This window comes from Abramis brama (genome assembly GCF_963993115.1).
Source record: "Abramis brama genome assembly, chromosome: 24".
Classification (NCBI taxonomy): Eukaryota; Metazoa; Chordata; class Actinopteri; order Cypriniformes; family Leuciscidae; genus Abramis; species Abramis brama.
This window is the reverse complement of record NC_139986.1, coordinates 5,406,209-5,421,949: the sequence shown is the minus strand read 5'-3', so window position 1 is coordinate 5,421,949 and position 15,741 is coordinate 5,406,209. Positions and strand designations below refer to the sequence as shown.

At 39.6% G+C, this 15,741-nt stretch overlaps 1 protein-coding gene across 2 annotated transcripts; it reads right to left on the bottom strand.

Moving 5' to 3' along the window:
* Positions 1-1,912: 1,912 nt before the first annotated feature.
* LOC311075297 (uncharacterized protein) lies at positions 1,913-12,621 on the bottom strand. Of its 2 annotated transcripts, XM_084102586.1 has the most exons (11): positions 12,529-12,621; positions 11,424-11,555; positions 9,640-9,724; positions 8,623-8,814; positions 8,444-8,512; positions 8,163-8,264; positions 6,576-6,701; positions 4,520-4,552; positions 3,294-4,378; positions 2,908-3,051; positions 1,913-2,715 (listed from the first exon to the last, which is right to left on the bottom strand). In XM_084102586.1, exons 4-9 carry the CDS (start codon positions 8,740-8,742, stop codon positions 4,187-4,189), a joined length of 642 nt encoding a protein of 213 aa, XP_083958712.1. In that variant the 5' UTR covers positions 8,743-8,814; positions 9,640-9,724; positions 11,424-11,555; positions 12,529-12,621; the 3' UTR covers positions 1,913-2,715; positions 2,908-3,051; positions 3,294-4,186. The 2 variants fall into 2 exon arrangements, with proteins under 2 accessions (XP_083958712.1, XP_083958713.1); XM_084102587.1 differs by lacking the exons at positions 4,520-4,552; positions 6,576-6,701; positions 8,163-8,264; ... (3 more) ...; positions 11,424-11,555; positions 12,529-12,621 and having other exon boundaries at positions 2,067-2,231; positions 2,507-2,715; positions 3,294-3,603.
* Between the last annotated feature and the right edge of the window lie 3,120 nt (positions 12,622-15,741).

The following is a 15,741-nucleotide window of genomic DNA, read 5'->3' as shown; positions in this document are numbered from 1 at the left end:
TTGGTGAGAGTTGCCGTGTGCAGACGAGAGAATGTGATGTCAGACACTTTCTGCTTCCCGTAGTGACGCTCAGGCTAAGTTTGCATACTTTACCACAGCTGAAGTGGAATAAACGCATTATTTTCCAGATACAGATATTTCAGAGACATTTTCATTCAATACATGCACTACTGTTTGTACAAGAATAAAGTTCAAAATAAGCCTAAATACCAGTGAAGTGGGGTCTACATTGTTTTATTTTGATAAACATTTATCGCAACTACATGAAAAGAGCTTTTACTGTTATAAAGAACAGATTTGTGATCCTTAGTGGAACTGAAGGTGTGAGAAGAAACATGAAACGCACGTGATCGTTGTCAAGCGGTGTACTCTGCCAATCGTGGATTAGCTGTGTCATCATCAGAGCTCGTGAGTCGCTCTAGAGAATCTGCTCTGGCTGAGTCCTCCTGCTCTCCAATCACTCTCATTGTACTCTGATGCCTTATGGCACAGTCACGGGCGTCGCTGTCTGAAGTCGGACACAAGTTCTAACCATCAAGCACTGCTCAAGTTAGCCGCTGATCGTTCTGTGCAGCGCTGCATGAAGTCCAACAAGCCTAATGTAAAGGGGACGTAAAGATGGAGGAGAGAATGTAAAGGGGACGTAAAGAGGGAGGAGAGAATGTTAAGGGGACGTAAAGAGGGAGGAGAGAATATAAAGGGGACATAAAGAGGGAGGAGAGAATATAAAGGGGATGTAAAGAGGGAGGAGAGAATGTAAAGGGGACGTAAAGAGGGAGGAGAGAATGTAAAGGGGACGTAAAGAGGGAGGAGAAAATGTAAAGGGGAATGTAAAGAGGGAGGAGAGAATGTAAAGAGGGAGGGGAGAATGTAAAGAGGATGTAAAGGGGAGGAGATAATGTAAAAGGGGAGGAGAGAATGTAAAGGGGATGTAAAGAGGGAGGAGAGAATGTAAAGGGGATGTTAAGAGAGAGGAGAGAATTTAAAGGGGATGTAAAGAGGGAGGAGAGAATGTAAAGGGGACGTAAAGAGGGAGGAGAGAATGTAAAGGGGACGTAAAGAGGGAGGAGAGAATGTAAAGGGGATGTTAAGAGGGAGGAGAGAATGTAAAGGGGACGTAAAGAGGGAGGAGAAAATGTAAAGGGGACGTAAAGAGGGAGGAGAGAATGTAAAGGGATGTAAAGAGGGAGGAGAATGTAAAGGGGACGTAAAGAGGGAGGAGAAAATGTAAAGGGGATGAAAAGAGGGAGGAGAGAATGTAAAGGGATGTAAAGAGGGAGGAGAATGTAAAGGGATGTAAAGAGGGAGGAGAGCATTAGGCTTGTTGGACTTCATGCAGCGCTGCGCAGACCGATCAGCAGCTGACTTGAGCAGTGCATGCCGGTTAGAACTTGTGTCCGACTTCAGACAGCGAAGCCCCGTGACTGTGACGTATGGTATCAGAGTACGGCGAGAGCGATTGGAGAGCAGGAGGACTCAGCCAGCGCAGCTTCTCCAGAGCGACTCATGAGCTCTGATGACGACACAACTGATCCACGATTGGCCGAATCCACTGCAACACAATGATTAAGAGTTAATTCTCACACCTTTAGTTCCACTAATGCTCACAAATCTGTTTTTATAACAGTGAAATCCCCTTTCATGTAGTCACGCTGTTATATTGTCATGTTTATCCAAATAAAACTGATACAATGTAGACCCCACTTCATCGGTATTTAGGCTTATGTTGAACTTTATTCTTGTACAAACAGATGCTGTATTAAGCAGTACATGTATTGCATGAAAATGTCTCTGAAATATCTGTGTATTTGGCAAATAATGCATTTATTTCACTTCAGCTGTGGTAAAGTATGCAAACACAGCGTGAGCGTCTCTCAATTTTAATTTCTATACCTTTATCCTTATTTCTTTTAATTTAGCTCCATTTCTTACAAAAAGAGTATAATGTGCAAAGTGTTAAAGTGTTTGTGCCTCCCTACAAACCACCCTTTCTTTAAGAGTCGTGATCCTGTTCCGCACATAATTTCTCACACCAGTCCATGTTCGCTGCTTCAAAGCTTCTGGCTCTGCGTCACTACGGGAAGCAGAAAGTGTCCGACTCACGTGTCTGTTTTCAGCTCCTCCCGCCTGCACACTGCAACTCTCACCGATCGGTTACATCCAGCCACGGCCCATGTCCAACACACCTATTCACTCTTCCCTTTTTATCCTCTTAACATTCTCTCCTCCCTCTATGACAGAAATATCAAAAAGTTTAACATGACATTCCATCCAACTTCATTGCAACTGAACAAAGAAAACTGAATAATGAAAATTGACTATCTTAATATCCTCTACTTCTTCATTAGCCTTCTTATACTCTAACTTTGCACTTTATATTCTGTTTCATTCCATCCTCAAAATATTTCTACACCTATATCCTCATTTCTTTTAATTTAGCTCCATTTCTTACAAAAAGAGCATAATGTGCAAAGTGTTAAAGTGTTTGTGCCACCCTACAAACCACCTTTTCTTTAAGAGTCGTGATCCTGTTCCGCACATAATTTTTCACACCAGTCCATGTTCGCTGCTTCAAAGCTTCTGGCTCTGCGTGAATGCATCTTTCACAGTCTTGCTTACCAGGAACTTTGTATGTCTTGATGAACTTCATCATGTGTCTCTCTACTGCTTTTACCTCACTGTCCTCCCATTTCTTTTTTGGAGCGTTTGAAGAACCTATGAAATAGTTAAAAACAAGTAAATACTCATTACACATTCTCATTACAACTAAATTGGTGAGTAAAGACCAAATCAAGACTAATGTGTCCTAATGTGTATATTTTTTTCATTTGGCTGGATATTGCTGCATGGAGCTGATTCATGTTTATTTGATTATTGTTGTTTGTGTAGTTTAGAGATTTTTCTTACCTTGATCCTCCCATGAAACAGATTGATCAGATTGAACAAGTTGATCAGTCTCTGCTGGTGCTGTTTTCTGAGATAGGTCACTGTAATCCTCCTCATCACTTGACATGGAATCACCTTGGGCCTCAAGTTGCTCTAAATAATTCACTGACAAAAAAATTTACACTTTATTGCTTATACTTACCATCTGTGACATGATTATATATGTTACCGGCAAAGTGTGAAATCCCGTTATTGTATAGAATGCCTGATGGTTACCTAAGTTACCTACCTACATTACCTAGGGCATTCTATAGAATTCCGGATTACACACTTTGCCGGTAACATATACATTGTTTTGCAAATATGTAAAGAACAGATACACACAGACAGTCCAAGTATACTCGTACCATTTGGGTCAATTTCAATGTCATCAAGTTTCTTTCCTTTGTAGTCAGACAGTGTTCCTTTCTCCATGGCCATTAGCAGCTGGGAGAGCACTTGTTCAACAGGATGGGGTCTGATGTGACCAAACATACCAAAAATCAGCTCAGATGAATCGGATGGTAGTTCTTCTGGACATGACATTGTCAAAAGTGCTTTGATACATCCAACATCTCCCAACGAGGCAGGTAGTTCATCTGATCAATTTATGACTGTACCATCACCAAAAAAGATGAAATGCCAATCTAAAGAGACAAACACCTTGTCTGGTGATAAGACTTTTATTCAGTCAATGCCATCACCAAAGACGGAACTCCGCAAGGCGTACAAGAAGCAGTATTGCCTTAATTGCTCTAAGCCATATTCAAAAATGGCAAGACACCTTGAATTTGTCCATCGCAACGAAGTGGGGGTTGTAAAGGCAATAGCATTTCCAAAACATTCCAAAGAAAGACGAGTACAGTTGAACCTCCTTTGAAAAAGGGGCAACTTTGCCCACAACACAGATGTGGTGAGACAAGGACATGGGGAGATGATTGCCTACTACCGTTCAAAAAATAGACAAAGAGCCAAAGAATTTATTCACTGCATTTACTGCCAAGGGCCTTATAACAAGCGTAGCCTTTGGAAACATATCAAAAACTGTCCTCTGAAACCTAAAGATGATGATGCCCAGGGCAGGAAAAGAGTTCGACCTCTGTGTGCTCTAAACACACCAGTCGGCTTAGAAGTGAGCAAAGGTTTCAAGAAAATAGTGTCCTTTATGAACTATGATGAAGTTTCGCGTGTAGTTCATACTGACAGATGCATCTTTCCTTTGTAGTCAGACAGTGTTCCTTTCTCCATGGCCATTAGGACTTTACTCATTTTTGCCAGCTGCAGTGTTCCCTCTGCGATGGACAAACTCAAGGTGTCTGGCCATTTTTGACCATGTCATGTCCAGAAGAACTACCATCCGATTCATCTGAGCTGATTTTTGGTATGTTTGGTCAACATCGCTGTAGTCTGTGACATCGCTGTAGTCTGTGTCACAGACGGTACTTCCTGAATACTGAATGAGAGAATATAACACTTACTCAAGGCAGTGGTTCCTGTAACATTATGTTTCATCGCATTGTGGATACTGGCAAGCAAAGTCATAATTATGCCAAAAAAATTGAGCATATAAAGTATCACATGGCAAGTCACATACCTGTCTTTTTCTTGATGGCCTTAAAGAGGATATCTGGAAGAGGAGAAATACAAACAAATATAAATAATATATAATTTCATATAATCTATTGTTAGTTCTACAAGTGCAATACAGCCAGACCATCCCAATAATTAAGCAAATTAATCTACCCACCTCCCTTAATGAGAGTGTCTCAGACATCTGCGATTTTGAATCACAGATAAGAGTGAAGATAAGGGTGGAGCAAGAGAAGATGATGATGATGATGATGAAGGCTGCGCATAGGAAGGCAATGAAGGCTGCCCAGGCGAGGATGATGAAGATGAAGGCTGCCCAGGCGAGGATGATGAAGATGAAGGCTGCCCAGGCGAGGATGATGAAGATGAAGGCTGCCCAGGCGAGGATGAGGATGATGAAGAGGAAGGCTGCCCAGGCGAGGATGAGGATGATGAAGATGAAGGCTGCTCAGGCAAGAATGATGAAGATGAAGCCTGCCCAGGCGAGGATGATGAAGGCTGCCCAGGCGAGGATGAGGATGATGAAGAGGAAGGCTGCCCAGGCGAGGATGATGAAGATGAAGGCTGCCCAGGCGAGGATGAGGATGATGAAGATGAAGGCTGCCCAGGCGAGGATGATGAAGGCTGCCTAGGCGAGGATGAGGATGATGAAGGCTGCCTAGGCAAAGATGAGGATGATGAAGATGAAGGCTGCCCACGCGAGGATGATGAAGATGAAGCCTGCCCAGGCGAGGATGATGAAGGCTGCCCAGGCGAGGATGAGGATGATGAAGAGGAAGGCTGCCTAGGCGAGGATGATGAAGATGAAGGCTGCCCAGGCGAGGATGATGAAGGCTGCCTAGGCGAGGATGAGGATGATGAAGGCTGCCCAGGCGAGGATGATGAAGGCTGCCCAGGCGAGGATGAGGATGATGAAGGCTGCCTAGGCGAGGATGAGGATGATGAAGATGAAGGCTGCCTAGGCGAGGATGAGGATGATGAAGGCTGCCCAGGCGAGGATGATGAAGGCTGCCTAGGCGAGGATGAGGATGATGAAGGCTGCCCAGGCGAGGATGATGAAGGCTGCCCAGGCGAGGATGACGAAGGCTGCCCAGGCGAGGATGATGAAGGCTGCCCAGGCGAGGATGATGATGATGATGAAGGCTGCCCAGACGAGGATGATGATGATGAAGGCTGCCCAGGCGAGGATGAGGATGATGAAGGCTGCCCAGGCGAGGATGATGATGATGAAGGCTGCCCAGGCGAGGATGAGGATGATGAAGGCTGCCCAGGCGAGGATGAGGATGATGAAGATGAAGGCTGCCTAGGCGAGGATGAGGATGATGAAGGCTGCCCAGGCGAGGATGATGAAGGCTGCCTAGGCGAGGATGAGGATGATGAAGGCTGCCCAGGCGAGGATGAGGATGATGAAGGCTGCCTACTAGGCGAGGATGATGAAGGCTGCCCAGGCAAAGATGATGAAGGCTGCCCAGGCGAGGATGATGAAGGCTGCCCAGGCGAAGATGATGAAGGCTGCCCAGGCGAGGATGATGAAGGCTGCCCAGGCGAAGCTGATGAAGGCTGCCCAGGCGAGGATGAGGATGATGAAGGCTGCCCAGGCGAGGATGAGGATGATGAAGGCTGCCCAGGCGAGGATGAGGATGATGAAGGCTGCCCAGGCGAGGATGAGGATGATGAAGGCTGCCCAGGCGAGGATGATGAAGGCTGCCCAGGCGAAGATGATGATGATGAAGGCTGCCCAGGCGAGGATGAAGGTGGCATGGGTGGCGCAGGAGCTGGTGACGGTGATGAGGACAGGGCAGGAGAGCATGAGGTTGATGAGGCCATTATAGAGGTGGACAAAGCACAGGGTGCCGATGAAGAGGGTGCATCAGATGTGGATGCGACTGAGGATGACTGTGACAGCTTGAAATATAATTTGAATAAAAATATAAGGTCTAAAAGCAAAAGGACTAAGCAAACTGTTAATTAATAAAATAAATGAATAATAAAATAATTAACCGTTAATTGACTGAGGCGTTGATCACAGAATAGTGTGATTATGTTCACATATTACTCACCAAACAAACTTTTTGTGATTGCTGTTTAGCAATCTTGTGTTCCTTTTCAATTTCTGCTCTGTTAAAACGTTCATAGCAATCTTCATGATGTTGTCTTAATTTTGCCAATCTTGATTGAAACCGCTTCTGCAGATATATAAAGAGGTATTTAGCTTAAACAAGAATAAAATGTACATTAGCAATATTGAAAACTGTGGCACCCATTTCAGACAAGAACAAACACACTGTAGGAGTGAACAAAAAATGTTTTGCACATTTCAAAGCAAAGATCATTAATAAAATAAAAACTCTAAACAAACATTTATACAAACTTTACATACAAATTGTGACAATAGTCACATTAATAGTTACATTGGTTCAGAGTCAGACATTTAAACTCTGAACCAATAACTATACTTAACTAGCAGAGGTTGGTAGTAAGGCGCTACATTTACTCCATACCATCCAAGTCATTTTTAGTTTGTTTGTTTTAATTGTGGGTACATTTTACATAAGTGTGGGTACATAAGTACATTTCTAATGGCAATACAATTTTGTATCATTTGAAGCGTTTATACACTAGTGACGGGTCGTCATGAACGAATCTTTAATATGACTCGGGACTACCGAGTTGTCTCAGAGAGTGATTCGTTCATTTTGCGCTGACCGCACATGCCCAACATCCCATGGGTTCTGTACTGGAAACAGAAATGATTAGTTCATCTCTCGAGACTTCGGGTCCAAGTCTTTCGTTCTTCCGGTCAGTCCCACAGAGGCTATGCTGTCAGTACCGGAAAGATAAATGATTAGTTCACCTATCAAGTCCACGAAAACTCAAAAGATGAACTAATCAATTCTGTATCCGGTAGCGACTGCATAGCTCAGCCTATATGGGGCTGTCACGTGATGCACGAATGACTTGAACCCAAAGTCGATAGACTCGAAACGTGAACTAATCAATACTGTATCTGGTACTACAGACTGCAAAGCTCAGTTTATGAGGATCACGGGATGATCGAACGGCTTAGATCGGGAGGTGAGGTAAACTAACAGAATGCATAGCCTGAAGACCCAAATAAATAAATTAACTGTTTCTCATAATATGGCCTTTTTCTTGCATTGCAATTTTTTTCTTATTCTAAATGCGATCAACATTTGATGTGTTTGGGGAATTTGGCTAACATGTAACATTTTAAATACATTCTGCTGAAATGAACGAAATAACTTGAAAAAAGATTTGTTCATTTTGATGAACGAGATTTAAAGATCTGAGTCAGTAAAATGATCCGAACTTCCCACTACTATTACACACGTGTGCTGGATGAAGTGGATATGCACCTACAATCAACTAAAACCAAACCTTTAAAAAGCATCCTATGGTTTGCCAGCGATAAAGATCTTTTCGAGTTGAACACCTGAGCGCCAGCTGTTAGTGGTTGCCTGTGTTGCGTGTTCATTATTTTGGGGGCCGAGCAATGAAGGGAGGGGTGTGTCTGTTTGGGTGTCGATTTCAAATATCAATAGTGTTTCTCAGAAATCACTCACTGCACTTTCAACTAGCTGGCAGTAAACATCAGTAGATAGTTGCTGCATGTATGAGATGGTTACCGTTTTATTCATTGATGTTATTGCTTTGCCTGACTGCTTATATGGACCATTGCTGTTCACCTTGTCCAATTCAGGAGAAGAAACAGAAGCTGAACAATGGGGCTGGATGTCAGAAAAGAAACCAGTGAATATCAAAATCAGAATATTTGTAAAGGACAGAAAAACTTGTTCATGTTCATTCCTCTAGCTGTCCTACACGTTATCTATCATTTCTTTCACACACAACTCTACGCTGAAAGAGTCAATAATATAATGATACAGATGTTTTAAAGTGGACTTACCGATTTCTGCAGACCCAAACTGCTGGCTGGCTTTTTATCAGTGGATTCTGCTGATGCTTTATTCAAAGGCTTGAGAAATATGAGACCACAATCACATGGTAACTAATCAGAATGAGAGTTAAGATTATGAGATTTGTGAGAATTACTGATTAATCTCTTTAGCATTTTCTTGATAGTACCTTGACTCGCCATGGCCAATCTGAGTCGCCATAATTGTAAGTGATTTCCTCCCCTGGTAGAATGTCTCGTACAGCAAAGAGACACAGGTGAGGTTTTCTGCTCACTTCAACGGTTCTCATTTTGCAAGTATTTCTGGTCTCATCATTTACATAAGTCTTCCCAAGGACGAGTCTTCTTTAGATGCATCCATGCTATAAAGACATAAAATGACCACTCAGTACTAGCTAGACATGTACAGTTATTATAAGTGGTTCTGAACCCCAGTCCTGGGAACCCACCACTCTGCATATGCTGTATGTCTGGTGTTTTAATCCACCTGATTCAGATGAGGAGTTCATCATCAGAACACAGCTCTATGAACTCAACTGAGTGTGTCAGGTGAAGGAGACATACAGAATCTGCAGAGAGGAGGGTCTGAGAACCACTGATCTATATGATATATGAGATTAAATGGCGCACTGCAACATCCTCTCAGCTCTCAGATAAAGGCATCTAAAATTAATCATTTTGTTCTCTTTAGGGAATACAGGGAAAGCCAATTTAGATGACTCAAGGAAACTGCACTCAGTACTCTTAATGTCAGTTCATGTTGAATTTTAATTATTAGGGTGTGTTCACACCTGGCATGTTTGTTTAGACTGTTAGTGTGGTTAATTTGAATAAGTGTGAACACTGCCATCTGAAACCTGGTGCCACCAAACAAGAGGATCCAGATGCTGAATAAATAGGTCTCAGTTGGCTTCCAAACGAACTCTGGTGCGGTTCGAATGAAAAAAGAATGTAACATGGACCCAGAGACATGTAAACGAACCAAAAACAGGAAGATGTGACCCTAAAAAGGACAGACTGGTCAAGCATAACAGGTTTGACAATAGAAATGCCAATCTGAACACTAAGCGGACCCGGACCAAACGAACCAAGCGAACAGAACTCCAGGTATGAACACATCCTAAGTATTTTACAGTTCCAGATATTTTAGCATCCTTACTACATCAATCCACCAGTTCTGTACTCACCACCAATTTTTGCCATGCCACTGAAAATCAAACAGGAACGTGTTCTCAGCTTCAGTGTAGTGTTCAGTTCGGTCGGAAGAAAGCTCTAAAGAGGAGAAATACATTAGCTGCAGTTTCTTTAATGTCAACTATTATTTTATTACTAAAAGTTCTCTACCATATGACGTACATTATACGATGTGAAAGGGAAATTACTTAAGGAAAATAGTCAAAAGTCAGGCTAATCTCAAAGCATGATTTGCTTTTTATACTTTACATTATACTTTTAAGTCTTAAAATTATACAGTTAAAATTACATACATTTTCTTACACAAACCTATTTTTGCAGGCCAACCCGGTAGTAGTTGAACATCCCCTGGTTTCCTCCACAAAAACCCACTGGGATTTGCAGAAAATAAGCTAAAGTTAATCTATAAACTACACCACGGTTGACCAACTTCAACTTCCTTACGATGAAGCTTCAACAACTGTGTTGCATTATTTTAAAAGACAATTCTGTTTGTTTATTATTTGCATCTCTTTCAGGTAGTTTTTCTTTGTGGTATATGGATGTTTTATGTGGCTTCTATAGTTTAGATAAAAGTATAGAGTTTTTTTTTTTTTTTGTTGATAAATGTGCCTCCAGGAACTCTAAAGCTTTAAAATCCATCTCCCTGTGTAATATTTATAATGTTTCTGCATTATTATAATGCATGTTTGACTGATTGTGTGATGTATACATCCCCATCCCTACATCTACCTAGAATAGTTTGCAAGAGTGCGATTATAAACACAACGAGGCTGTGAAAGTGACTAGATGAGTTAATCTGTTCAGCTGATGACGTTTAATGTCCCAGACAACCCGTCTCCCATTTAGACACTTGTTAACAACTGCCTTTTACCAGACAAGTAAAGGCTTTTAAAAAAAACACACAAGAGAGTATTACTATTTTATGTTGTGGAGTAAAGCGTGAAAATATCTTGATCTTGTGCTAACCATGGATCTTATTTCAGGAATTTAACCAAAACCCATTGATCATGTTTACATGCACACCGATACGCTGATAACAAAATAAAATCACCTTCTTGAAATAATCCATTATCCAGGTTTACATGCAAACCAATAACCACGTAAACCACTACTTTATAAGTAAATCAGGTTAATGACGTCAAAACCTAACCATTCGTTTATCTGACTGTGTATTTCATATGTCATGTCAGTTGTGATGTTAAATAAAGCCCAAGAGTATTCCAGAATTTCAGAGGAAAACTTCCAGACTCATATTCTCCTCTCATGCAGTATCGGGTGCAGGATTTTGACTGTACCACTTCTGAACGAGATGAGAATACTTTTAAGAGGTTCTTGGGTCAAGAAAACACTCGCTCTGTCTGGATGTGCTTTAATCCAAAATAAGGACACTTTCCTGTCACACATCACACATGCTCCCTTCAATAAGCCACAGAACACAGAGGTTAATGTGTTTACATGCCGGGCAAATCTGCAAATAAGGGGCAAAAATCTATCTGTGTCGATTGGTTTATGCTTATGCTGTTTATGGTGACCTTAGTCTGCGTTTACATGACCACATGCACTGTCGGCTTATTATGCATAACTGGGTTCAGAATGTGCAAATAAACATTGACTTTGGGTTGATGGAACCAGAAATGCAAAAATGTAACTGGTTTTGTTTAACTTGTGAAACATGGATATTAGTTGGCCTAACAACCATATGACTCACCTCACATTAAATTCTCAGTTTTGTAGATTAACGTTATTACTAAACTGCTTAGTAATTTATACTTGCCTTTATATTTGCTGATGAACTGCTCTCGAAGCCCAGGCTTGTCGGTTTCACAGGTAATGTGATGCTCAGCGTCCTGCAGAGGTTTTTTACGCCTTTTATTTCCCAGCATGCTGAATTTCTTTCTTGAAATGACTGAAAAAAATAAATAAAATAAATATAAGGTGAATGAAATAAATAAGCATATTTAAAAAAATCTTGTTGATCTTACTGGAATTGTTCACCCAAAAACATACATAATTAACATACAATTATATTAATTGTTGTTTCAATTGAACCTCATGTTGTTCCAAACCTGTGTTGTGTTTTTTTCTGTTAAACACTAAAGTATATCTTTATATTATATCAACAGAGCTCTATTCAATGACAGCACATGTGACCAGTCAACAACAGGCATTTAGATAAAAAAGGCAATGTCAATGATGCCAAAAACCATTAGTTCTTGTGTGCCTTGTGACCACAATTGACATCAATCTACTGTATATTCATATTTGATTTAAGAGCGTATGGGAGATTTTCAGTCAGTAACCAGCTAGATTCATAGGGGCTATTTTTAATGTGCTTTTGGTCTGCTTTGGATTTGACACACACAATAAAAATACTATAAAGTGTCTATGTACTGGCATTGGGCAAAAAAGCTCTATAAAGATAAATAATAATAAGAACAGGCATATAATGTAATAAAAAATATTATATAAAATAAAAATTATCAAATAATAATGATATAAAAAAATGGAATTCATTATTTCATTATTTATACAAATTACTGTTGATAGTTGACAACACTTTTGATTAAAAAAAAAAACAATGATATAGGCTAGTAGACTATCACTGACTCAGTTGTTTAGATTAATTTGCAGAATCTAAAGTACTATTATATAAAAAATAACAAAATTCTATTTACTGGCCATTGCCTACAAGTTGGCAATAAACTTTTTCTTTATTGCAGCAAATCATCATATTAGAAGCAAACTCAAATACAGTCGAGAAGTAAATAAAACCCTAAGGAAAAAATAATTAAACAACTAAAATAAACACATCTTACTAACTTTCATATTTCACAATGTATTTAGTTATCATGCATTTTGAGGACAAGTCTAGATCTCACCTTTAGCCTTTAATGCGTGCGTGGTGGGGGTTGTCGTCGTCTGTTTCGCGTCCCATTGTCACGTGTCTGCATTTCCCGGGAAAACACATCCACGGTCGCAGACTTGCGTAAATGACGTAATTACGTATTTGGATTTCACGTTGAAATTGTGACTACATTTATTTAACCTAATAGAACATTATCTGATGGCAAGAATCTTTTTTTCCACAGTTTTAATCACAGTACTCTTTCTTCAAACTAAAAAAAAACAAAACAAAAAAACCTGTGGTGAAGTGAGTCTTTCCAGAGTGTCTTTTCCGGTCTTTTCTAGTGGACAGAGCACATGATCACTTTTAAACGAATCCACCCGCCTCGAACTAGGAACCACTGCGCATGTGCGTACAAACACAGGTTTAAAAGAGCAAAAAATGCCTAAATGAGCAACCTAGATCTCTTGAACAGGCATATTATTTTCTACTAATATCATTAATCAAAATAGTAAATTGATGTCTGCAAATATACAGCAGGGCTGATATGAGCTGGTATATCTCCAGTTCTGCACTTGTCTGTGTTGTTGTCATTTCATCAGTGTCCCACAACTACTTCAGAATTTATTTGAGTTAAGAAGGGGGAAGGAGTGTGGATTATTTCGAGGCTCAAAATTAAACTTTAACGTGTAATTTAACAGCATTATCTTTTTATGTATTTAATAAATGAATGGTATTTACATTAAAGGGCGGAGAAGCTGTTAGACAATGTAAAAGTGCTTTAAAAACGCATAGCCACAACAGATTGTCATCTTTTGAGCAGCACTGCTGATTACCTATCTCTCTGTCACTGGTCAGTCTGTTAGTTCATTCATCTCATCTCTTTCACTCTGCAGTCAGTCTCAGTGCTGTGGGGGAAGGGCGCGCACGCGATCAGTCTCAGTGCTGTGGGTGAAGGGCGCGCACGCGATCAGTCTCAGTGCTGTGGGGGAAGGGCGCGCGCGCGATCAGAGTCAGTGCTGTGGGGGAAGGGCGGCTGATCACAGTATGAGCAGATCTCAGTCAGTCTGACAGGCAGAGACAGAGCTAGGGTTAGGGTTAGGGTTAGGGTTAGGGTTAGTGTAGATCCAATGGCTTTTAAAATCAAAGTAAGAACAAAATACATCTGTAAACAAACATTTAAACGTGTCAGCTTGATTCATGATTCTTTTAAACACTTTTTTTCTTTTGTATTATGACTATATGTAACTGCTGTCTCTATCTCTCTCTCTCTCTCTCTCTCTTTCTCTCTCTCTCTCTCTCTCTCTCTCTCTCTCTCTATATATATATATAGAGAGAGAGAGAGAGAGAGAGAGAGAGACTCTCTATATATATATAGAGAGAGAGAGAGAGAGAGAGACAGCAGTTACATAATGTTTGCTGTAACTGCTCTATTAACAGTTATTATCAGTCACTTTAGTACATTTATTGAATCATCCTTAAGATTTGCACACCAGTACCTAAGTGCATTTCGTACAAACAGCAGAACACAATAGATTAGCCTACCATCAAACTCCTGTAACTTGCTCAAAATCCTTAGTACAATATCAAAGAACATATCCTTGTGTCATTGTTCACAAACAAGAATGTCAAAATGCTTAGTTTCAGATGTAAACTATGGCTACGATTTTGATGACAATGATTGAAAATACAAAATACTGCACTGTATCTGAATGACATATAAATTTAAACAGCACACATATACGCATTACTCTAGAGGAGACTGGACAGGATTCACATATGCACTTTTACTGTTGGTCTGACAAAAGATTACAGTACAGTGGCACTGTGATATAAAAAACAAGACTATCACACATATACTGTATGTACGTGTCTCTATCAAGTATATTTACTGTATAATGTATAATGCAAGTAGACTTCTGTAATAGCCTATAGCATTACAGTAAGTCTACAGTTTATGGTGAACAGTACAGTGCAGTAGAGTGAACACTGTCTGATTACACACCTGTTCTGTCTACAAACGCTTGAATGATTGAAGACACACGGTTGTTCTCCCAACATTCGGCTGCACCCTTCATCCAGCCTCGGCCATAAGGTCATGAATGAGAACATGATCTACAATAATGGCACTTATTTCTTCTGAAACACACAATCTTAGCCTGTTCCTCTGTTTTACCTCCTTACCCTTCCACCACACATCCTTGCTCCTCTTCTTCTTCTCGGCTGTTCACCCTGTTGTTCTTCCTCTCTCAGAGTGTGTAACGTGTTGTGCTCTGTATGCATCCCAGATGAAGCTTCATGAGATGCACTCTGAGCTATTATAGAGAACTGGTTGATCATTGATTGATCTAATGCTTTACATTCCCCTTCATTAGTGAAATTCAGAACTCACCTCTGCAATTCAACAATTCAGGACAAAAAAAGTCTAATAGAATTGTATAGAAAATATGTTTGACAGTTTATGACAACTAGTTCAACCAATTCTGCATTTAATGACTTATGGAACTAATGCCTATATGTTTTGTGGGGTAAGACTATTCAACAGAGAACCAGTATAATACATTTTTATAAACATGACATAAGCAATTAATAATGTAAGAAACAGCATACATTTGCACATAATCAACTGCATGAATGTACTGCAATTTGTTCAAAAGAATGAGAAATTGCTTTTATGAGGTGCACAAGTAGATAATGTGGAGATTGAACAAGTAAGAATTTTAGTTGTGATCTGAGAAATGCACCAAAGCAACTGAGAAAAACTGTAATATAATTAATATAATAATATAGTATCATTAGAATTGTTGCTGTAACTGCTCTCCTTTATATAATATAATATAAAGAGAATGTTTGCAGTAACTGATCTCCTCTATATAATATAATAATATAATATAATATAATACAATATAAAGAGAATGTTTGCTGTAGCTGATCTCCTCTATATAATATAATATAATATACGTTAATATAAAGAGAATGTTTGCAGTAATTGCTCTCCTCTATATAATATAATATAATATAATATAATATAATATAATATAATATAATATGAGAATGTTTGCAGTAACTGCTCTCCTCTATATAATATAATATAATATAATATAATATAATATAATATAATATAATATAATATAATATAATATAATATAATATAATATGAGAATGTTTGCAGTAACTGCTCTCCTCTATATAATATAATATAATATAATATAATATAATATAATATAATATAATATAATATAATATA

What these genes read in the sequence shown, in the direction of transcription:
- LOC311075297 (XM_084102586.1), bottom strand. Translation starts at nt 8,742, where the DNA reads ATGAGAACCGTTGAAGTGAGCAGAAAACCTCACCTGTGTCTCTTTGCT. An exon ending in ATTGGCCATGGCGAGTCAAG is followed by an intron (nt 8,513 to 8,622) that starts GTACTATCAAGA and finishes ATATTTCTCAAG; the next exon opens with CCTTTGAATAAAGCATCAGC. An exon ending in GTTTGGGTCTGCAGAAATCG is followed by an intron (nt 8,265 to 8,443) that starts GTAAGTCCACTT and finishes TCTGACATCCAG; the next exon opens with CCCCATTGTTCAGCTTCTGT.